General features: G+C 37.7%; 1 protein-coding gene across 1 annotated transcript in view; it reads right to left on the bottom strand.

The window, feature by feature from the left end:
• Window positions 1-25,587, bottom strand: part of DNAH8 (dynein axonemal heavy chain 8) — a 363,394-nt gene that overhangs the window by 47,828 nt on the left and 289,979 nt on the right. Inside the window, exons 83-87 of the mRNA XM_025418650.3 lie at window positions 17,460-17,533; window positions 15,329-15,481; window positions 14,655-14,810; window positions 5,840-5,956; window positions 3,941-4,042 (exon numbers count right to left, since the gene is read on the bottom strand). Coding sequence (XP_025274435.3) covers window positions 3,941-4,042; window positions 5,840-5,956; window positions 14,655-14,810; window positions 15,329-15,481; window positions 17,460-17,533 — 602 coding nt within the window. The remainder of the gene's footprint in view (window positions 1-3,940; window positions 4,043-5,839; window positions 5,957-14,654; window positions 14,811-15,328; window positions 15,482-17,459; window positions 17,534-25,587) is intronic.

Here is a 25,587-nt window from a genome sequence, read left to right as displayed (position 1 = left end):
TAAAAGTGAAGAGGCAAGGCTCAGAATGGGAAAAGATATTTGCAACCACATAATGAACAAAGAACTTACATACAGAATATGCAAAAACCTCCTATAGATCAATATTTTAAAAAGACAGATAACCCAAGAGAAACAGAGGCAAGAACATACAAGCAAGTCACAGGAGAGAAAACTACAATAGTAAATCAACACGTGAGGGTACTCAAGTCCATTAGCATTCAGAGAAATAAAAATTAAAACCAAAATCAGACACCATTATATATCCACCCAAATGGCTAACACTTAAGAGACTAATGATGCCCAGTGTTGGTGAGGATGTGGTGAAATGGAATATCTCATTCTTTGGTTGGATGTATTCTTGGAATGACACTTTGGAAACCAGATTGATGAGACTGACTAAAATGGAAAGTATGCAGACTCTATATCCTAGCAATTCAGCTCCTAATAGAAAGGCATATTCATGTGCTCCAAGAACCTGGTACAAGAATGTCCCCAGATGCATTATTTGTAATACCTCCAGGGGGAAACAATCCTAATTTCCACCAATATGATACAATGGAACCCAAGAGAGTAAGAGAAAATGAATAGACTACAGGCAACATGGGTATATCTCAAAATTCCAAATTGAGAAAAATAAGCCAGACACCAAAATGGTAATATACACTATGGTTCCATTTATATGAAGTTCAAAAACAGGCAAAATTGAACTATGTTAATATGAGTACTTACTTAGATGGTAAAAGTACAGTGAGAAAGAAATGGTTTGTATAAAAGTTAGAACTGCGGTTACCTTGAGGGAATGGGGAGTTGTTTTTAATTTTTTTTAAAAAATTTTATTTATTTATTCATGAGAGACACAGAGAGGCAGAGACACAGGCCAAGGGAGAAGCAGGCTCCACACAGGGAGTCCGATGTGGGACTCGATCCCGGGGCCCCAGGATCACATCCTGGGCTAAAGGCAGGCACCAAACTGCTGAGCCTCCCAGGGATCCCCCAGGGAATGGGGAGTTGTGATGGAGAAGGTGCATGCATGAGTCTTTCGGAGAGCTGGAAATATTCTTTGCCTATATGGAGAGACTTACTAAGCCACATATTTATGTTTTTTACATTTTTCTGTATATTTCATATTTCCTAAAAGTAGGCTGTATTTTTTAAAGATTTATTGGTCAAATACTAAGTACCAATAAAGTCCCTCTCCTCATCTTCCTTCACCTCTCTCAGTTGACTATTTCTTCTCTCTTGATACATTAAAGTACTCAGAGCCCTGTCCTTAGCTTGTTTTCTTTCTCTGCACAATCTTCTTAGATGACGCTTTCATCTGTTGACTTCAAATAACCATCTGTATGCTGACAAATTCCAACTCTTTTTTTCTCTAGCCCTAACCTCTCTCCTGAGTTCCAGACCTATAAATTCAATTGCATTGTTTACCTTCCTTCATTCTTATTCAATAAATATTTATTGAGCACGTAGTATGTTCTAGGTTCTGCTCTGCATGCTGGGAATCTGGCAGTGATGTAATCAGGCAAAGTCACCCCCCCCTTTAGGGAACTTACAGTGTTAGACAACTCCAACTGGGTGTCTAGTGGGCATCTCAAAAGTTACATGATCAGATCTCCTAATTTCCGCCCCCAGCCAGTAATACTCCTTCTGAAGCCTGTCTCTTCTGTAAATGGTTCTATTACTCTCTACCCAATTGTTTAAGTCTAAACTAGTAGTGATCTTTGACTCCCTCTTTTTTGGCCATCAGCATTCTACTGGTATTATCTGTACAATATATGCAACGTCTAATCACTTCTCAGGGTCTCCAGTATTAAAACTCCCATTTTAGATACTCTTACGATCATTCTAACACAAAGTATATAAGACATCTTTTTCTTCCTTAAACCTCAGATATAGAGAGATGAGAAATTATATTCCTTTATTTTATTATTCTCGTGAGTCTAGGCTCCCCCTTTTTTAGAGAGAGAAAATTGGAGAGAGAAAGCTAGTGAGTAGGGGGGAGGGGCAGAGGGAGAGAGTGAATCCATACTCAGCAGGGAACCCAATGTGGGGCTCAATCTCACAACCCTGGGATCATGACCTGAGCTGAAATTAAGTGGGATGCTTAACTAACTGAGCCACTCAGGTGCCCAAGTTTAGGCCCCTTTTATTTTCATTTTCCTCCATTCAGTCTTGATTTCCACTCCCAGTCTCCTTCCCTCAGAGGATATCTATTTAAATGTGCTTCATCTATGTCTTTGTGAAATATACATGTATTACTTTATAGATCTCATTTTATTTTTTTAGGCTGTGTACTCAACACTAAGTTTTAAAAATCTATGTAGGATGTCATATGGATCATTTCTTCTAAGTGCTGCATTAAATTCCATGATAGGTATCTACGACATTTAACTCAGCTATACCTCCATGGCAGACTCGTAGGTTACTTTCAACTTCCTACTACTACAAACAGTACTATGAGCAATATCTTTGTACGTGTTCATGGACCTGTTTGCAAATTTCTCTGGGATATATATATAGGGTATATATATATATATATATATATATATGCAGTTTAGTGGGTATATATATATATACACACTCAGGAGTGGGAGTCTGGTTCAGGAAGTGTCACACACTGGATGTGACTAAATGCTGCCAGATTATATCCCAGAAAGGTGAGCAATAGTATTCCATTGTGCTCATTCACTAATCCATGTTAGGTATTTGTAGAGGATGTTGCAATGCACCACCAGTTCCTTCTTTAGGACCCAAGCACTTGTTCCTCAGCTTTCTGGACTATTGACTTCTAAGGGCTCACCACATTGTCCCTCCAAGGTATTGCCCTGGTGGAAGGGAGGCACCTCAACCAAAGTCATGTCCTGGGAGAAGGGAACCCACAAGCAACCCAAGCAATGATGGCTACCTTCAGCTCCACATACAATACTGCCATAAACATTATTATACATGTCAACTTGTGGACTTTTTCTAGAAATGTTTTGGGATGTGTCTACCTAGAATACTTAATTTCAGTAAAGTTTTCCCAGTTGCCTTCTGGGAGGTCTGTACTGACTTAATCTCCAGTAGCCAGGTTCTCACCTCCATACAGCATTTATCATTATCCACCTTTCTCCACATACAGCTTTAAGAAATACTTGCAAAAATAAATAAGTATTGAACGAAACATCAGATTCCTGGTCAAACTCCAGCTTACCAAAATATACCTAAAGCTTATACTTTGTTGTTTTTGTTAAGGGGACAAAATCATTGAAACAGAGAATTGCCAACATAGGGCCTACTATAAAGAATTCAAATAACCATAAAATACTCATGTATCTGATTTTTCCAACTTAGGTAATGTATATTGCTTCTTTTAACGTGAAAATTTTAAGAAGAGTTTGAATCTGGTAAACACATTTATACCATCTATCACTGATGTGAAAACTGTAATTGCCAACGAATAATTTTCTCTAGAAAATGTTTGCCAATGTGATGATGTATGTGGATTTTACTGGGCACAAAGGGAAAAATGAACAATTGTTTATCCTAATGGAAAAGATGTGAACACTCAAATTATGGTTAATTCTCCAATCACTTATTTGGGGACTTGAAATCTTCACAAGACCTGCACTCAAAGGAATTAGCAAATTAATTGTCACATTTTCATGGAGGAGGGGTAGTGCGGAGAGACCCTGAAAATAAGCAACTCATTTATACAGCAGATAATTCACAGACCATTGAGAGTTGACCACTATTCTGCTCTGGACCATAAGTAGATTGCTAGTTGGTTTGGCTTTGGTTTTGGTTTTGGTCTTGGTTTTGTTGGCTGTTTCTTTTCAGAAGCTGCTCTATGGATTTTCCCCCCTAAGTTTGGCTCACCGATTACAAACAAACAAATATTCTTGTTTAAAAGGAAAATGCAATAAACTGTGTCCCATGCCTTTTCTGTAAATTGACTTACTCTAGCAAAGCAATTAAGTAGACGTTTATCAAAGTCGTCTGTCACTCTGCCTCCGTATTGTACTTCTCCAATCATGTACCGAACTGTACTCCATGACACACCCTTTATTAAAAATACAAGAGATTATTCATTGTCAATCCAAATGAGCAACTCTAAACATTTCAGATCTTTTCCTGGAGGAAATGTCTCAAAAACGAAGCACTAGCTAGATCACATTTAAAATGACTCATAATCTTCTGTTACTAACTCTTTTGCTATTACATGGCTGAAACTGCTGGAGTTTGGTCACCGAAGAAAAATCTACAATACTAAATATTGGTGAATATATTACTCATTGATTATTTAAAATGGGGGAAAAAGACTTTTTTTTCACTCTGTGGATGTAATCAACTATAATATTCATTATACTAATGCCGAGCCATTAGAAAAAAGTAGTGTTTAGTGAAGAAAGGAAAAAAAATCAAGTAATCAACGATTTAATAAGCTTTCCTAGTAATATGTTTTCTGAATCAGTATGAGAACAACTAGAAAATTATTCATTCACAGCATTTTTCTACAATGCAATCCTTTGCTGTCTCATTCTATGAACTATAACTAAATCAAAGTATTCATTAATTTCCATAGCAAACTTATTCTAGCAATACATTAGAGATATTAATACTTTTTTTTTCACTTAATACATTTGGAGTAGGAAAAGTAAGAATGCTTGATTTTTTAAATTTACTTTCTTTTGGCTAAATTTTGATTCATTAGCTCCACTGCCTTTCAAAGCAATTATTCCAAGGTTAACTATTATTTGTATATACCAAATGACAAATAATAACAGAATATGAATCCATACGATATAATTTTTCATCAAACTGTCATACTCAATTTAATATCCTTTTGTAACTTCAAGGAAAAATGATGATTTGATTCTAGATCCTCCAGGGGCCTACATAAAAATTCATCATGGCTCACCATCACCATACTGATACTTCAGTATCTATATATAATTAGCTCGAGATCTACTATGAGAAAGAAGAGAAGGAGGGACGGTAAGAAATTGGTATTGAGTTCTTATTGTGCACCATATACTGTGTTTTCACAAATGCTAACTCACTTATTCCTCACAGAAACCATGGCCACCTTGTAGATGAGGAGGCAGGCTCTGAGAGGCTCATAAACTTGCTCAAGATCATAGAAAGAAACAGATTTCCAATCCTTTCTAACACATGTGGATGAACAACTGGGTTGTGTTCTTAGCTCTGTGAGGAGGAAGTCCTTTATTCTCTCTTGTCCATTATCTCATCAGTACAGTGGGGAGAATAGTAATGCCTTCTGTGTCTATCTACAGATGAGATCTTTCATGCGTGAGCACTCTGAGACTTGTGAAATGCTAGACAATGATCAGTGACCATGATTAGAAATTATTTCTGTCTATTTGCATAAGCTTAAACATCTGTTAAGATGTGACTAAAGGTGAGAAAGAACTTTCGCATGGGTCGAGAGATAACATTTTCACTTCTGAAGAGGCATCAGGGAGATGCTGGAAGAAAGGTCTGATATGAGATGTCTGTTCTCTTGAAGTGCATTGGAGCACTTACTTGTGATATGAGGAAGGCCGTGGAGTTTCTGCACACACTGAGTTTCCTCATTTGTGGTCGGTCTCTGTGGTGTGTGCACGGGAGAGATTTGAGTGGGGGGGGGCACACGAATATTCAATCGGGGTCTGAATGCACTCCTTATGGGCAATAGAGGTGAGGGGAAACGACTGGACCAGTAAACAAGGGATCAGAATGGGGAGGCCCTGGGGGAACCTCAGCAGGTTCAGCTGTATATTATAGACTGAAAAAGTCTATAGAACCTTGATTTAAGGACAGCAATAAAAGTAGGGAGAAAAAGAATAATTTCACTCACTTTTTTAATATCACATTCATCAAGGTGGTTCTGGATGAACTGGACACTGGCTGAAAAGTCAGCAGAATTGAACTCATAGGGAATATTCCATCCTAAGGGACCAAATTTCCGCCGCTCCTTAACAAGACAAAGGAAAGTAAGTTGAGATTTTGAAATCGAATGCAGCTGATTTCTCCTGTTATCATTAAAACACAAAGTACAGGAAAAGGAAGGCATGATAGGGAGATAAGGTGATGTCATAAAAGAACGGTATACAATTTTGGATACCTTAGCCACTAAAATATTATTCCATGGCTCTCTTGCCAGGTGGTTTGCCAGAACAAGTCCTCAAACACTTGCCAAGTTGGGAGTTCTTGGGTTTAAAAAAAAAAAGTCCAGGTTTCCATCGCCAATTCAAAAAAAAAATGCCTTAGGTGCTCAATAAATATCTGGTAAATGAGCTCATATGTTCTAAGTTAGACTCTTAAAAGTTTCAAATCTTAAGTGTAAGAGTTTGAAATTTTGTTTTTCCAGTTGAATAACTTAAGCATTCAAGAGTATTTAGACGCCCCTACTAGTTTTACTCTGTAATCTTGCAATTTCAGACTCTGAAAACCCCCCATCTCTATTGTAAAACATGACACATCCCTCTTAAAACTTTCACATTTCCCTCATCTGTTCCCTTCTATGGAAAAAAAGGTGGCTAAATGTTTTGAATTGCCAAATTACCCGGAAACAATCCAAATGGGCTCACATAAAATGATTCAATATTCTGGAGACCATTTTAAATGTATGTAAGAGTTAGAACCGGTACTTCCAGGCTCTGATCACCTAGCAAACCACATAGATTAACTCAGATATCACTATACCATTAGCTTTCTCTGCCCTGGCATACAACCAGCCTCTAAGGAAGGTCCAATTATTTATTTGGGTTAGCCTCTAGCCCTTTGACCCTAGTGGCTGAGGTGAGAATCCATGAGGAGAGTAGAATCCCAAGAATCTATGGAAAGGAATAATTCTATTTCTTTACCTCTTAATATATACTAACTTTTGTTTCTCTCTTTTGTTTTCCCTAACCCAACACACACAATCTCTCTCTCATGATGTTTTGACAAGTCATTCCAATACTTCTTACTACAGCTGCTCCATGCTTTCAATCCTAATTAAACCACCATTTAAAGGAATTTTAGTTTAGACAAGCTCGTAGAGGTCAGAGAAAAAAAATTCAGAAAGCAAGAAGGTTTAACTACTGATTTTCAGAATATGCTTTTAAAATATTAAGTAAACCATGAAAATTAATGTGGATAATTTGGGTCCAGATGTCCTGACCCTGGGAGATCAGACTGTTAAATAAAAATTCAAACAAGTAAATCTTAAAGATCTCCATGGCTTTATTGAACAGTTGATGAATCAAGTAGCATCCCACTTAGCAAATAGGAAAGAGCCTTGAAGAGCTACAGAAAAAGAAAAGTTTTTAAAGGCAGAGAGGAGATGACACAAGGAAGTGGTAAGAGAGAAAAAGGATTATTTGGGTCAAAGGATTATTTGTCCCCCTTCCTTTGGGGAACAAAAGAGGTCTACTAGGGGATTACCACACTAGCACTGACCAGGAAATTTCAGATTAACTGGTTAAAATTACATTTCCTGGAGAAGTTTGAAATTGCAGTTAGGTTATGTATGATTTTTCAATTTGGTGATGTGGGCTTAGCACAAGTAACTCTATTGTGTCTGTTGTCTCCTTTTTAATAAGACTGACAGCATACAAATAACTCTTAAAAAACTAGTACACTACTAACATTACTTCTAGACCTATACTTCTTTAGGTTAGGTTGTCAGGTACTAGCATTTTCTATGGTGTGACTCCCATTCTCATCTCTTAGCTGATAAAAGTCGGACAGCCAGCCCAAGAAAGGCCAACCAGATTCCTCCTCTCAGGAATTTGGACTTAGGGTTCAGAATTGCTACCTAGAGTTTACTCTAGTTAGAGTAAATTAGTGAGACTTGGGGCAGCCCCGGTGGCGCAGCGGTTTGGCGCCGCCTGCAGCCGAGGGCGTGATGCTGGAGACCCAGGATGGAGTCCTGCGTCCGGCTCCTGCATGGAGCCTGCTTCTCTCTCTGCCTCTCTCTTTCTCTCTGTGTCTCTCATGAATAAATAAAAATCTTAAAAAAAAAAAACTAGGGAGACTTTAAACTTGAGAGCTGTGAAGCATAATCTTCCCTTGAACACAGAGAAGGTGAGAAGGAGCAGAGGTGCCCTGATCAGTGGTTTTATCCCAGGTGCATAAGGGGGAACCCTGGCTCTTAAAGGTGTCAGCATCACTCGATGGCTGTCTGCTTCCTGGTATCAGTACTCATGTTGCCATGATGTTTTTCTAACTGTTTCGTATTGAAATGCTTGGTCCTGTAAACCAGATTTTGAACCTTGATAGTGAGAAACATGTATCCCATTTTTGTCTCCCCTTTGTTTCCCCTTTTTTGGGGAAAGGATTATGATTGTGTAATAAATACTAGATTGATTAATGATTATTATCAAAATGAAAGGCACTCTCCTTCTCACCCTCTGTGGGGTCATTTCTGAGGCTGACACAAATTCAAAAGAATTTCTTGAGTGGATCTCAGAAACACTGAGGTGAGCCTCCTCCAAGTTATTTTGAAGCAAGAGTAAGTTGAGAGTGGGGAGTGTGATATTAACATGAAAATGCATTCAGCTAAGCCTTGAGTCTCTGGAATTTCTTCCATCTTGACACCTTCAAAAAAAAAAGAAAGCTAACTACTTATTGGTGAAATGAAAATGTTTTCCCATTTTTAAAAAAGAAAATCAACTCTAAAATAGTTTCACCTATATTTGACTTAATTTTTTTTTAATTTACTGTTCAATTAGACAGGAGACTGAATGAAAAATAATTCTTCCTTTCCAATTACTAGAACTGCTTATATTGGCTCTATGGAAACACTCCCATTTACACGCACTGAGCCATTGCAATTCTGTTGCTCCTTAAAATGTGATCTTTGAAAATTGTTCCAATGCTGAGATTTGCTTCACTTTATGGTGTTTACTATCAGATTTCATTTAAAGCATTTACTTTTTAGGTTGGATCACTAAAGTCATAGACTGTTTAGCTTATCTTGGGGAAAAAAAAGACAAGATCTTGGGGGGTGACTTTTCTTTTACAAATGAAGTAATTTCAATTTCTTGAAAAATTTTTTTTGTATTCACTCATCTCTCTAAGTGACAATAAAGAAATAGCCCTGAATTATCATCATGGAATACTATCAGAACAGACTCAAACCATCAGAAGAAGAACTAAGAACTCACTTGGAAGCTCAGGAGCAGGAGGCTTTGCTAGAACTTGGAATATTTGAAATACTGAATCTCTTCAGTTCAATTAGTATTCTTAAAACTATGGGATGAGTCCCATGTGAGACAATGGAAAAATATTAAAATCAATGTATTTTCAAGAAGTTTTAATCTGGTTGAGAAAATAAGACTTAGAAATAAGGAAAGGACAATGTGATAGTGACTATAATTAACTGTCAAAATATAACAGATGATAAGCCTGAAGAAGACATTCAATCAGAGGCTTCTGGGAAGAATGTAACTGAAGCTAGTCTTTGAAAAGGAGGGAGAAAAGACTTCCAGGCTTCTCAAAGGCTATGAGGAAAGACTGGAACACAAAGCTCAGATTCATCAAGCAGGAGGCTACAGGTAAGTGGTTTTACTGCAGCAGAGAGTGCCCTCGTGGGAGTAGCTAGAACTATGTGCTCTCATGATGATTCAGGAGTGGCACATAGATGTGAATGTCAGAATAAAGAGTTAAAACCTGATTCAACAGAAGGGAGTTATTGTTCATTATTAAGTTGGAGAAGGGTGATCTTATTTTATTTTATTTTATTTTTTAAGATTTTATTTATTCATGAGAGACACAGAGAGGGAGAGGCAGAGACACAGGCAGAGGGAAAAGCAGGCCCCCTGCAGGGAACCTGATGTGGGACTCGATCCCAGGACCCCCCGGGATCATGACCTGAGCCAAAGGCAGACACTCAACCACTGAGCCATCCAGGCGCCCCAAGAGTGGGGTGATCTTTAAGAAGACTAGTCTACTCTTTACTGAATTTGACTAATATGGCTCCTTCTTTGTATCCCAAAGAATCTACAAAACACAGAACTATTAGTGAAATATGGAAAACATGGAATCCTCCTTTGGACACTGAAGACAAATTGCTCAACGTAGTCATCATCTTAATGATGTTAAAGCCATTTCCAATTTTATGTTAAACTCTACCTCAGCCCAATGAGCCCACCTCTCGACAGCCCAACACAGAATCATTTCAGCTGCATCTGCAAAACAAGTTTCTCTTTGGAACGTCACAACCTGTTTCTTTAATTACTGGAGCTCACGTAAAATGAAAAAAATGCAATCCATATTATAAAACATATGGGAAACTTTAAAAGGTAAAAATAATGAACAGAAGTGGCCGGGACCCCTGGCAAAAACTGCCAAGCAAAATGTAAAAGTTCTTTCTTTAAACCTGTATCATATTACTGTAATTATTCTGAGGATATTTAAATGAAGAACTTTGTAATCATGCCTCCCCAAAGCAAGAACTTCCTATGCAGTATTAAACTTGAAGGGAATGTTTGTCAAGGCTCAAACTTGAGAGAGAAAACAAGATGTAGGAGAAGAAAACACTTTTCTGAAAGAAGAACTGCTGGCAGTGGATTTCCTTGGGCCCTGTTCCATGCGGCCATTTTCATTTCATATTTAATTATTTTTAAGAGCCAGGATAAAATATCCAAGTCTGCAACTGCCACTGCAAGCCCCTAGAGCTCCTAATCAATGACTTTAGCAAGAAAACTTCACAGACTTGTGCATAAGCCATTCGAAAAGCCCCAAAAAGTGGGCCTCAATGTGGGTAAGCCAAGGTGATGAGAAAAGTTCTAAACCACGAAAAGGACACAAAAGTGATGAAGGACGCCTGTCTTAAGGGCAGTGGGTATTTGGCAATTATTCTCAATTCTTGTTGTGTATTAGAATCACATAACAAGTTTTTAAAAGGACTGAGCATCCCACCTTGCTGCCTCCTTCCAGGGATTCTGGGACCCAGACAATGCTGAGAACCATTTCATTAGACATTCATTGGGTCCAATGGACTCTTCAAACAATGGATAGTACACTGACCATCAAAGGACAGCACACTGACCACCAGAAAATGCTATTCTGACTTTCTGCAGGAGGTATTGGGAGGACACCACAAATGTTAAGTATTGAGTTTTAAAAGAACAGGACTTTGGAGGTAGATATATTTAAAATTAAGATCCTGAAGGGTTAATGTGGCCTTGCTCTGAAATCCAGAATGCCATTGCACTGGAGTTTCTGGGAAACCATAGAGAGATGATATAAAGGCCAGAGGGAAGATTCCAGTGAGAGTAATCTCCAAGAGGATGAGGAAATGTCCTCAGGGAGTAGCGGCCAAATAGAGCCAAGGCATCCACTAGCATGTTGGGGATGGTGGGCTCCCATGGGGATGGTAGAGGGCTGGCTGGCTAGGACAGAGATATCACCTGACTGCTGTAAGAGTGCTGTTGCTATAGCAACTTCTTGGCCTATGTAGATGGTAAGTTAACCTGGCAGAGAGGAGAAAGAAGAGGAGTCTGGGGCAAGAAGAACTCAGTGCAACATTGGCTTATGTATTTGCAAGTTCACATGGAAGCACCCAGGGCGCCCTTCTACGGGTAAGCCTGCTCCTGCCTCAACCACAAAACAAACCACACTATTTGCTACACCACCCAAGACAGTTGTCCTTGACCAGCCAAGTCTACTTCCCCATTGTATGGGAGAGGAAGAGTGTTCATTTTGTTCTCTGTAACAGTGACTGAGGTCCGCATAACACATGATGCCCTTGAGTGGGGGTGAGTTGATGGCATGATGCCAAACCACAGTTCAGTAAGGGAATTACATGGAGGTCACACAGCTCTCCCATTTGACCTCTATTTCACTACCACGTTCTGTATTCTGAGGTGTGATGGGCTCCAGCACGAACTCCTCCCCAGCTCTGAAGCTTGAGATTATGGGATATGAACAAATTCCCTGTTCTTTTTGTGAGTCTCTGCAAGGACAAATGCATAAAAATCATATTTGTATAGAGCAAGGGATATCTAGGTTAATTTGGAGGAAATCAGTCAATCAGTTAACAAATCAGGTGTTTGGCTATTATGTCCAACAGTAGTAGAGAAATCTAAGTCACAATCAATCCAGCCCAGAACAGTCCTTTTAGTAATGGCTGCACTTCAAACTTTAATATGCACATGAGTCACTGGGGCATCTTATTACAATGCAGATTCTAATTCAGCAGGTCCACGGTGGGGCCTGAGATCCATCTCTTACAAGCTCCTGGGCTATGTGGATACTTCTGGCCCAGGACCACAAGCCCCTCAAGAATGCTGCATTTTGCTATCAAGCCAGCTCCATCCTAACAAGTAAAAGAAAATAGTTAGGTGTATCACAGTAAATATTTCTGCTAATAAGAACAGAGGAAACCATGCTTGAATTATCCATGCTCCCTGTGTAGTCATAGAACTTGATAACAGTCTTAGAAATGGGAAAAAACTTGAAAGATCACCTCCTTCTGCCTCTAAACACACAGATGGGGAAACAAGAGGTCCCAGGAGGGACAGAGCTTGACTATCATCACACAGCTAACTAATTTCATGGCAAGTCTAATGCGGCAGCCTCCTGGTCTTCAATGATGTGCGCTTTCTGGTGCACTGTGACTGGATTTTAAGAGACATTCAACCTCCTAGCTGTATAGACCTAGCAATGGAGACTTTTCTGTTTTAACCCAAATACAAGTCATGTCAAATGCGAGGACCCCTTAGTCCTAGGACCGGCCCGTGGACCTGTTGTTCTTCTGTGTAGCACTTGGATAATGGCCACAAAAATATAGGTTGCCACACTGACCATATGGAAAATACCCCCAATTATCTCCCCATGATAAGCCCAGTGGAAGAGTTGAATCATCACTACTGGGAACAGAATCATAAAATATATTATTTGTGAATTGGGAATTAAATAACAGAGTTAAAGTAATATTTGTATTAGAGTATGATAAGGCCTAGCAAAACAAACAATTCCCAGATAAGAACGTATGAAATAGGCTTCAATGACTTGAAAGCTATAATTTACAATCCAAAGGCCACAATGGAACTTAGTAAAAATAACCACCCGCAAAGTGTTTAGCCTGATTTTAACTCTCTCGGGGTTCAGGGGCCGATATACAGGAGATGCACAATTGTCTCCTCTCTGCAGTCCTCTCTCCTGGCCACCTGGGAACCCAGTAAAGTGGCAGGGACAAGGGGCCTGAGAGTAAATCCTCCAAATATGTTCTGGGATGAGCACCAAATTCCCCTCCACCTTTGATCAGGGTAGGGAGAGAGGAGGTGAAGCTCTGCATGCTGCTGTACATAGCTAAACCATGACTCCTGGTACAAGTCAGGTGATTCATTCCATCCTCACTCCAGCCTCAGTGAAGGAAGAAATGTAGAAAGGGTTAAAGGAGGCTGTTCATCCTCTCTGACGTCAAGGAGTGAAACAAGTACATTAAAATTATACAGCTTTCAAGTATAGAACAAAATATAAAATTAAATGTAGAGATGCCTGGGTGGCTCAGTGGTTGAGCATCTGCCTTCGGCCCAGGGTGTGATCCCGGGGTCCTGGGATCAAGTCTTGCATCGGGCTCCCCGCAGGGGGCCTGCTTCTCCCTCTGCCTATGTCTGCCTCTCTCTCTGTGTCTCTCATGAATAAAAAAATAAATCTTTAAAAAAATCAAATCAAATCAAATGTAGAACAAAGCAATAAAAAAATGAAAATACCCTATAGACAAGTGGCTGTGGAGCCATAAAATTACCAGACTGATATATAAGTGTACAGTAAAACCAAATCACAAACAACTTGAAAATGACAGCTAACTATTGTCCCTCCCAATATCACCACTGCCTTCACTGGTAGGCTCAAAATATACTTCCGTGCTAGGCAGAAGTGTCGGGCTTGATTTTGAGATCTACTGCCTATGAATTTAACCTCTCTGAGCCTCAATTTCTTCATTTTTATTTTATTTTTTCCTGAGGTGCAGCTAATTTATTTTCACACACTAAAGGGAGTGGGGGGGATGGACCCATGGTAGGGCTGAGGCTGTGCTGTCCCTGTGTCTAGTTTAACAAAGTTCTCCTGTTATTTAGGACAGTCCAAGGGATAAATTCCTGAGAGTCTGAGGCAAATCACAGGCTTTGGAGTCAGACTGATTAGATAATCTATGAGAAGCATGTAGCAAATAGCTGATGCTCCTGCTTTCCTGTCTTCTTAAAAGTACTACTATCTTTATTCGTGTCTTTATGCATCTGGACATATCATCAATCAATTTCCTCATTTTTAAAATGGTGATAATCCGACCTCAAGAAACGTGGCTGTTAGTATTACATGAGATGGTGTACATAACATTCCTGGCCAGCACAGGCACTTTGAAAACCAAATTCCTATCTAAAGAATCCATGTTCAGCTCACAGATATTTATTGAGCTCCAGTAATGCCCTGGATGCTGCTATAATGGGGGAGAGTCAGCAGGTACAAAAAGCCAAAGCCTTTGTCTCCAAGAGTCGTACACTGTCATGGCCATGGTAAGGGGCAGGTGCAGTACACAGACAGGTACATACTATGCCAGGTGGGGCAAAGTGCCATGAAGGAGAAAAAAAAGCAGAGCACGGAGAGCCAACAGTGCAGCAGAGAAACAACATGGCATCATTAGCATCCCCCTAAATGTGCAAACTGCGCTCAGAAGTTACCTGCACAGTGGAGTGTAAAAACGCCACTGTGTAAAGCATCGGCTTCCACATGGGTAAGTTACTGATATCCAGAAGGTCTTGATTAATTCCAGCAAATGTTCTTTTCAAACCTGCGCGTATGCCTTGGGGTGGCTCATTGGTGAATTTCAGAGAAGTCTGTCGTAAAAAGTAAATGGTGATTTTGTTTCTATAAGTTATTGTAAGGGATAAAATAGACATTACAGTATCTCAGACAGCAGTGTACCTATGGTACATAAAATGTCAGCTGAACTTCAGCACTGCGTAAATTAATGACATCAATCATAGCTGAGACCCCATCAATCAGTACTGAGTCTTAGAACTCCTCTGTGGAAATATTTGTGATATAATATTGATGATTATAGTCAAGATTTTGACAATTACAGTATAAGATCTTGCAGAGTCGAAAGCCTTGTCATGTTTTCATTTTTCAATAACCCCCCTATGCCATCTCTATTAGAATGGATCGAAAGCCTTGGATCGAAAGCCTTGTCATGTTTTCATTTTTCAATAACCCCCCTATGCCATCTCTATTAGAATGGATCGAAAGCCTTGGATCGAAAGCCTTGTCATGTTTTCATTTTTCAATAACCCCCCTATGCCATCTCTATTAGAATGATTCTCAAGGAAACGACACTTATGTCACAGTAACAAACCTGAAGCAATGTAATTGGAAATCGGTCGTGGGGCTCAGTAGTTATCCACACTCGGAAAGAATCATCATTGGCTTCTGTGGTAATTAAAGTCTCTAGCAATTCTTCCATGAACTCCAGGCCAAGGTGACAATTTTGTAGTAATACCCAGCCACCCTGCATCCAAAAATGATTTCATATTAGTTTCTTGTCATTTTTTTTGCAAGGATTTTAAGAAAAAAAATGTACAAATTAAAAAGCAAAAACCCTTTGCTTAGGGCATGTAAATACTCTGTTTTGAGTACTTATTTTTTAATGAAATGATTGTACATAAATACAAACATTTCTTCTGCTACTGGTTAAACTGGAGCCAAGTAAGTTGAAAACGATTGTACTCTGACACCCTTGGTTCAGAAGGAAACAGAAATTAAAACCTGAAGTCTTGTTTAAGTACAGTCTGTGCACCATCTAATGGTGGGAATGGGTATTTTGGAATTTATAAAAACTCTTCCTAAGGTAAATCAGAACTGACTCATCCCCAAACCAAATCATCCAAAGTCACAAAGAGAGATGCACAGTAGCTCATGAAAGTCGGAGTCAACTCACTTGGTGACTTGTGCTACCAGAATACTACATTTTATTCTTTGTCATCACTCTTATCATGTAGTCCCCAAACCACTAATCTTACTAAGCACTATTATAATACTTGGTAAAACTATCTCTAATAGTATAAGTCACATAACCATCACTGCAGTACGAGAACACAGACAACCTTCCGATACCCTTATATCAACAAGATGAGATCAATACAGCTACAAAATATTGAGCGCAGTAAATAAATGGCTCATGCATTATGCCTTCTACTGTGAGAGAAAATACAACTCAGACTGGCTTAAACAGCCAAGGGACATGTTGGCCTGACAACTGGGGTGTGCAGAGGAGGATGGACTTCACAGTTAGTTTGTACCATCGTGGATCCAGTCAGTTGCTGATTCCCCATTTCTTTCGACAATGTTAGCTTTGTCCTAAATATGATGTCCTCCAAGTGTGGCAGTGTGGCTGCTCCTATTCATGGACTGTTGGGTTTTTTTCCGCCTCATACTATCATTATTATCAATACTTATCCCACATTGAGAAACAGAACATGGAACTTATGAAAGCTAATATTCCAAAAAAGGTTAGTGTGAATGCAGTATTGAAATTTAAAAGTTTCTCATTCGTGGAAACTAAAGAAATAATTTAAAGTCCAGAGCTAAACTGTCAAATCACTCAATGGAGTGAATCATTTGAGCTGAGTAAAAATAATTATACATAACTGCCTTGATATATATAAATTAGATACAATATATTATTGAATATAATTAAGTGATAAAGATAAAGGCTTCGAGCACTTGAGAATTAATGACCAACTTGAGAATTTGATGGACCAAGCAGAGACTTATTAGCTCATTAACCCTCTCTAGTCATTAATTCACAAGGAAAAGCTGCACCAAAATTGCTAGAAACCTTATGAGATCAAAAGCTTAAACATAAACTGAGATCTTCCCTTTTTTAAAAATAAGTGGTACGATTTCTTATCAGAGCTGAAATTGCTATCTACCAAGCATCTCCAGATAATTAATGTCCTGTGTATTTATTAGATGTTCTGGAAAACATTTCTTAGCATTCCACCCAGCTTGCAATCAATAAAAACTATTACCAATATTTAAACACAACATCCTCAAATATTTCTATTTGTCTGAAACTACCCATTAATTAAGAAAATAAAAGTCTGACTCTAACCAAAAATTGAAATTTAACTGACTTGATCTGTCACTTCTTAAACACTGTCAATATTGATTGCGAAATTCCAGTTATAGCTGCGTTCTTAGAAACCAGGGAATGTGTCTGCCTAATTGTCAAAAAAATATTTAGTAAAAATAAGAGCTTATGCTATGATGCTATGGAAAATAAAACGACCTTTTCATGGGGACATCAGATTTAAAATTCATTGGTAATCAAAGGTTGACTACCCATACATTTAAAAAATGGAAAGCTGATGATGGAGCATCCCTGACAGAATGATTCGGCCACCACTGTGGTCCCAGGTAGACCTGGTAGCCAGAGGGCTGCCAGGAAGAATGATGCACCAGCACTAGCTGCTCTCACTACCTACCTGCTGCATAGACATCTGAATCAGCTTTCGAGCGTGTACCTCTTGTCCTTGCCCCATTGAGATAGTTCTGCATTCTGTAACATAGGAGAGGAATCGCTATGAGGAAACGTAAATTTTATAACAGCACTGGGACAAAAAATTAATTTTTCAATGGCTATAGCCCCCCGTGGCTTCTAAGAAGACCCCTTGTGATTAAACAGGTATGGCCTTTGGTTGTGTTGATGCGAGAAATGGGTGAGGCAGAAACTGGAAGCACCATGGGGAAAGGTGAGGGCAAAGGGAGAGACAGAGGGCCTGACACTGGGCTTTGAGAGAGTTTGGGGGTATTTGGAGAGAAGGAGGGAAAGGACCGATGGTGGGAGACACAGCTACAAAGCTATCACAGGTATTTGGAGGGAAAGAGGATTTTTGAGTTTTGCCATTTTTAAAAAAGATTTATTGGAGAGATCGAGAGAGGTATGAGCAGGAGGGGCAGAGGGAGAGGGAGAGAGAAACTCAAGCAAACTCTGCACTGAGCATGGAGCCCGACGTGAGGCTCAATCCTAGGACCTTAAGATCATGACCTGAGCTGAAACTAAGAGTCAGACACTTAACCAACTGTGCCTCCCAGGTGCCCCCCCATATGTTTTTTTAAAAAGATTTTCAAAAATTTATTCATGAGAGACACAGAGAGAGAAAGAGAGAGAGAGAAGCAGGCTCCATGCAGGGAGCCCGATGTGGGATTTGATCCCAGGACTCCAGGATCATGTTCTGGCCCGAAAGCAGGCGCTAAACCTCTGAGTCACCCAAGGATCCCCCATATGTTTTGATTAGAATCTTTCTTTGGTGGTTTCACAGGTGCTTCAGTGAACATTTAATTGGATTTTTATTCTTTTAAGATGTCAGGTTTGCAGTGCTTCCTGGCCATTTTGGTTTTGTTTGCATGGCTGTCCATTTTCTGAGAGAGAAGTCAAGGCGATTGGGCCCTAAGAGGGCTACATTAGGGGTAACTGTGCCTTAGACTGGATCATCACCTTGGAATTGAGTGTGAAGAGAAAGTGGAGGCCACCCTGTGTAAAACAACATACATTACCCATCACTCTGCTGCTCATGCTGCTTCTTCCATAGCATATTGTGTACTTTTCTGATTAGCATATTATACATTCATTTGTTTTTGGATAATTGTCTGTTTTTTCCCTCACACTAGAATGTGAGCTCCAGGAGAGGGAGGACTTAGATCCTGGTGGCTTACCCAGCACCTAGACAGTAGGTAGCACTAAGTAGGTGCTCAATAACTGTTTTCTTAAACTTTTAAAACTGAGATATAGTTTATCCTTTAGAAGTATACAATTCAATGTTTGTTAGTATATTCATAATTTTGTGGAACTATCATTTCTATCTACTTCCAGAACATTCTCATTATACCCAAGGAAAACATCCATTAGTGGTCACTCTCCATTGCCCCCTCCCACCACAGCAACCACTAATCTACTTTCTCTTTTCTAGACATTTTATATAAATGGAATTATAAAGTATGTGACCTTTTATTCCGTCCTCTTATACTAGCATAATGCTGTCTTGACAGCATTCATCCATGTTGTGGGATGGATCACAACTTTATTCATTTTTAAGATTGAGTAGTAATTCCCTGAATTGATATACTACATTTGTGTACCCATTTGTCAGTTGATGGACATTTGACATCAACTGTCCATTTTTTGTCTAGTATGAATAATGAACATGAATGCTATGAACATTCGTGTATAAGTATTTGTGTGGACAACTATTCAATTCACTTTGGTACGTACTTAGGAGTAGAATTAGATCATGTTGTAACTTTGTTTAACCTTTTGAGGAACTGCCAGACTGTTTTGCAAATAGCTGCCCCATTTTACATTCCCATCAGCAGTGCATAAAAGTTCTAATTTTTCCACATCCTTGCCAACATTTACTATTGCCCATCTTTTTCATTATAGCTATCTTAGTGGAGTGAGGTAGTTATCCCTTGTATCCCATCGTAGTTACCCCATTTTCAGTTGCATCTCCCCAATGACTAATAGTGTTGATGATATTTTCATGTGCTTATTGGTCATTTATTTATCTTCTTTGGAGAAATACCGATTCACATTTATTCTCACTTTCAAATTGGGTATTTGATTTTTCATTGTTGAGTTGTAAGGGTTCTTTATAGCCTCTGTATACCAGATCCTTAGCTGATGTATGACGTGAAAATACGCTCTCTCATTTGTAAGTTATCTTTTTCACTTTCTTTGATGGTGCCCTTTGAAGCACAAGAGTTTTAAATTTTGATGAAATCTAATTTATTCATTTTCTCTTGTATTGCTTATGTTTTTGATATCATAACTAGAAAACCACCGCCTAATCCAAGGTCACAAAGATTTACACCTATGTTTTCTTTAAGAGTTTTATGGTTTTAGCTTTTACATTTACGTCTCTGATCAATTTTGAGTTGAATTTTTCATATGGTATGATATAAAAGTCGATCTTCATTCTTTTGAAAATGGGTATCAGTTTTTCCAGCGCCATCTGTTGAAAAGACTGTTCTTTCCTTCATTCAATGCTCTGGCATCCTTGTTGAAAATCACTTGACCATATATGTGAAAGGTGATTTTATGGAACCACAATTCAATTCCATTGTTACATATGTCTATCTTTATGCCAGTACCATCTTGTTTTGATTACTGTAGCTTTGTAGTAAGTTTTAATATTAGGAATTGTGAGTCCTACACCTTTTTTCTTTTTCCTTTTTCCTTTTGAAGATTGTTTTAGTTATTCTGGGTCCCAGGTAATTCTAAATGAATTTTAGAATCACCTTGTCAGTTTCCACAAAAAGGGCGGCTGGGATTTTGATAGGGATTATGCTAAATCTGTAGTTAGTGTCAGTGTTGCCATCTTACCAACATTAAGTCTTCTGACCTATGAACACAAGATGTCTTTCCATGTATTTAGGTCCTCTTCAATTTTTTCAATTATGTTTTGTACTTTTCAATGTATAAGTCTTGCAATTCTTTGTTAAATTTATTCCTAAGTATTTTTATGATATGGTATATGGAATTGTATTTATAATCTCATTTTTGAATGGCTGTTCGTTCCTATTGTATAGAAAAGTGATGAATTTTTAAATATTGATCTGGGATCCTACAATCTCATTGAATTCATTTATTAACTCTGTTTTTTTTTTTTTCATGGACTTCATAGGGTTTTCTATATACAAAATCATGTTATCTGCAAACAGAGATCACTTTACTTCTGGTCTAACGGCCCCTGTCTAACAACCTCCAACACAGAGCTGAATAGAGGTGGTGAGAGCAAACATCCCTAACTTTCTCCTGATCTTTGGGGGGAAAGCATTCAGTCTTTTACCATTAAATATGATGTTAGTTGTAGGGTTTTGGTAGGTCACCTTTATCAGGTTGAATAAATGTTTATTCCTTTTTGTTCTTATTGTGAAAGAGTATTGGATTTTTCTCAATGCTTTCTCTGCCCTTATTCAGATAATTAGTGGGTTTTGTCCCTTATTCTATTAATATGGTATATTATATTGACTAATTTTCATATAACCAATCTTGCAGTCTTGGGATCAATCCATTGGTTGTAGTGTATATGGTGCCAGATTTAGTTTGATAGTAGTTTGTTGTGGATTTTTACTTCTCTATTCAGAAGGGATATTGGCTTTCTTGTGATATTTTTTGTCTGGACTTGGTATCAGGGTAATACTTGTCTCATAGAATGAGTTGGGAAGTGCTTCCTCCTCTTTTACTTTTTTGGAAAAGTTTGTGAAGAATTGGTGTGATTCTCGAAATGTTTGGTAGAATTCACCAATAAAGCCATCTGGTCCTGGTATTTCCTTTGTGGAAATTTTTGGTTACTAAATCAGTATATTTAATACTCCTTATAGTTCTACTCAAGTTTTCTGTTTCTTCTGAGTCATTCCAGTACTTGTCTCTTGATAATAATTTGCTCACTTCATTCAGATTATCTAATCTGTTGGCATAATCATTCATAGTATTCCCTCATGATCTTTAAAATTTTTGTCAGATCAATAGTGATGTTCCTCCTGTCTCCTGTCATTCCTGGTTTTAGTAATCTTAAGTCTTCTCTCCTTTACTCTTGGTCACTCTGAAGATTTGTCAATTTTGTTTTCTTTTTTCTTTCTTTCTTTCTATCTATCTTCCTTGTGTGTGTGTGTGTGTGTGTGTGTGTGTGTGTGTGTGTGTGAAGTAATGGCATACATTATCTATTATGGAGGCTTTCTCTTTTCTTATTTAAGGTTCTATTTCTCTCATAACCCTCAGGACTCACTTCCATGGTTTGTCTAACAAGTTCTGGGAGTGAACTTCCCTGTGCAGTATATACTTTATTTCTCTTGTCATCAAATGTTCACTTACCTGTTTATGACTTTGGGCAAGTTACTGATCATCAAATTATATTTTCTGAACTTTTTAAAAGGATAATTTAAATTAACCTCCTTGCCCATTTCACAGTCTCGTGGAGTAGGGGGTACTTAGGGGGTACTTAGGCTCAATATATTACCAATATTTTAACTTTTTTTTTTACTAGTGGTTGTTAGATAGGTGTTTGATGATGTTTTCAAAGAAGATAACTTCTAATTTGTTGACTTTTTGTTGTTTTTTAATACCCTATTTCATTTTTTCCCACTGAAATATTTATTATTTTCTCTTTTTTTTGCTTTGAGTTTAATTTGCTTTTCTTTTATTTAAATTCAATTAACCAATATATAGTACATCATTAGTTTCAGATGTAGTTTTCAACAATTCATCAGGTGCATATAACACCCAGTGCTCATCCCACCATGTGGTCTCTTTAATGCCTGTCACCCAGTTACCCCAAGCCCCCACCTCCCTCCCCTCCAACAACCCTCAGTTTGTTTACAAGAGTTGAGTCTCTCTCTTTTTTAAAGATTTTATTTATTCATTCATGAGAGACAGAGACAGACAGACAGAGAGAGAGAGGCAGAGGGAGAAGCAGGCTCCATGCAGGGAGCCTGATGCGGGACTCGATCCCGGGACTGCAGGATCATGCCCTGGGCCGAAGGCAGGTGCTATAAACTGCTGAGCCACCCAGGGATCCCCAGAGTTAAGAGTCTCTTGTGGTTTGAATCCCTCTCTGATTTTTTCCCATTCAGTTTTCTCTCCCTTCCCTTGTGGTCCTCTGCACTATTTCTTATATTCTGCATATGAGTGAAACTATGATAATTGTCTTTCTCCAATTGACTTATTTCACTTAGCATAGTTCCATCCATGTCGATGTAAATGGTCTTTTCCAAAGGCTGAGTAATATTCCATTTTGTGTGTGTGTATATATATATTTTCCAAAGGCTGAGTAATATTCCATTATGTGTGTGTATATATACACACACACACACACACACACACACATATGTATATATATCATATCTTCTTTATCCATTCATCTGTCGATGGACATTTTGGCCCCTTCCACAATTTGGTTATTGTAGACATTCCTGCTATGAACATTGAGGTGCAGGTGCCCCTTCATTTCACTACATCTTTATCTTTGGGGTAAATACCCAGTAGTGCAATTTGCTCTTCTTTTCCTAGTTTCTTAAGGTAGAGGTTTAAGTTATTGACTTGCAATCTTTCTTCATTTTTAACATAGGCCAATAAATATTTTATAAATTTTCCAAATGGTTTGGAGCAACTGGACTGACTGACATTGGAAAATAAGGAAGCTTTGTCATGAGAGGAACTCCCAAAAGAAGGGGGATGCAGAGGGTGTTATAGGAAATGTTGTTGCAGGTAAGAAAGTATGATTACACTTTGGTGGTTTGGGGTTTTTTGTTTGTTTGTTTGTTTGTTTGTTTGTATTTAAGAGACTTTAATAAGAATTCAACTGCCTTTCCATTTCTTTCCAAAATTAAGCTTGTCTTTCTTTCACTTTGTTTTTTCCTGTTTAAAAAATTCTTTTTTCTAAATAAGTAATATATGCTCATAGTGAAAGCACCGGGAAATACAGGAGAGTATAAAGGAGAAAATACTCTGTGTCTCTCATGAATGAATAAATAAAATCTTTCAAAAGAAGAAAATGAAAATCATAAATAACCCTCCCTAGATTTTAATTCTAATCTTTTTAATATGCATAATCCACAATAATTTACTCTCATTTTAAAATTTAGAATGTTCTGAAAACTGAAAGTTTTGCACAAAATCATTGTTGTGGCAAACACTGACCTGACTGCGTATATGAGGTTATTTATAGACTTTATTTATCCCTATCTCTATGAATATTAATACCCTTATCTGCTGTATATTATATAATATATGAAATATTACCTTTCTAAAAGCTGGAATATTCTCATTTCTGAAACATATCTGACCCCAAAGGTTTTGAATAAGGGATTGTAGATCTATTTGTATTAAAAATTATATATATATATATATATATATATACACATGTTGTATTATGTGTGTGTACATATGTATATATATATATATATATACACATACTCATTTATGTTATTTTAAATCTCTACTTCTTAACAGTATACTGTGAGCATTTTACTGTCATTAAATATTATTGGAAAAGTTTTTAATGGTGGCATGGTATTCCATTATGATGATGCATCTTTGTTCATTCAACCTCTACCCTTTTGTATATTCAAGACATTTTCAATTTTTCAACATTATAAATAGCACGAGAGTAAACACTGTTGTATATAAATCTTAATATGAAAAAAAAATAAATCTTAATATGTATCTCTTGGAACACTCTTAGAAGAAATCCATACATATAAAATAGTTAAGACAAAGCATACAAATATTTTAGATTTGTGATATATACATTAAAGAGAATTGTAAGTATCGCTAGCTAAAATGGATGCTGTCATTCCAAGCTCACATGTCTATCCTCTTTTGCATTTTTAAAAGATTTTATTTATTTATTCATGAGAGACACACAGAGAGACAGAGGCAGAGACACAGGCAAAGGGAGAAGTAGGCTCCATGCAGGGAGCCTGATGTGGGACTCAATCCCAGGACTCTGGGATCACGCCCTAAGCCAAAGCCAGATGCTCAACCACTGACCCACCCAGGCATCCCTCCTCTTTTGCATTTTATTGAAGTTTCAAAACTTCATCCGGTCAATCTGCTTTGGTTTTGGATTCTGGTATTATGATTAAGAAAATCTTAGCTACCCCTATAGTATCAATATATTCTTTTTTTTCTTTTATAGCTTTATTAATCTAGAATTAACTTTGGAATTAAAAGTGAGATAAAATTCTTACTTTTTTCCTAAAGTTAACCAGCTATCCCAATGATGTTTATTGACTAATCCATTTTCCCTCTATTGATTTGAAATGTGAACCTTATCATAGACTAAGCTATTATAGATACTAGAGCCTAATTTGAGGCCTTTCATTTTGCTTCATTGATCTGTTTATCTATTCTGAGCCAGTTCACACTGACTAAATTATTGCCATTTGATAAAGGTTTACAAATATGGTGGTGCTTGTTCCCAATTATTCTTTTTCCTTTTCAAAGCTTTCTTGGTTATTCTTCTCCATTCATTGTTCTAGATGATCTAAGATCCCTATACTATCCAATTAGAACAGAAAATACAGTTGGAATTTCAATTAGACTTGTATTCAATTTATATATTAATTTAGAGACTATTGATATCTTTACAAAATTGAATCTTTACACTGGCAATGTGGTTTAACTCTCATTTATTCTATCCTACTTTTACACCTCTAAGAAAGTTTTATAGTTTTCCTCTGATAGGTATTTTAAAAATTATTTCAGTTTTGTTTTTATTGCTATAGTGAATGAGATTTTTTACATTTTATTTTACAAGAATGCTCCATTAATTTTTTTATATATTTATTTTGATCAGCCACCTTGCCAAACTATCCAGTTAAATCTAATAGTTTTTCAGTTGATTCATCTGTGGTTTTAGTTACATTGCCTGAGAGTAATGATGGTTTTTGTCCCTAATTTCCAGTAGTTATATCTTTTATTTGTGGTTCTTACAAGCCATTAGCTACATCTTCCACGACAATGCTAAATAATGGTGGTGATGGCAGATATCTTTATCTTATTCCTGACTTTAATGTTTTAGTTGTTATCCAGTAAATAAAATGTTGATGTCT

The sequence above is a fragment of the Canis lupus genome, chromosome 12 (assembly GCF_003254725.2).
Source record: "Canis lupus dingo isolate Sandy chromosome 12, ASM325472v2, whole genome shotgun sequence".
Classification (NCBI taxonomy): Eukaryota; Metazoa; Chordata; class Mammalia; order Carnivora; family Canidae; genus Canis; species Canis lupus.
This window is presented reverse-complemented; position numbering and strand designations above follow the sequence as displayed.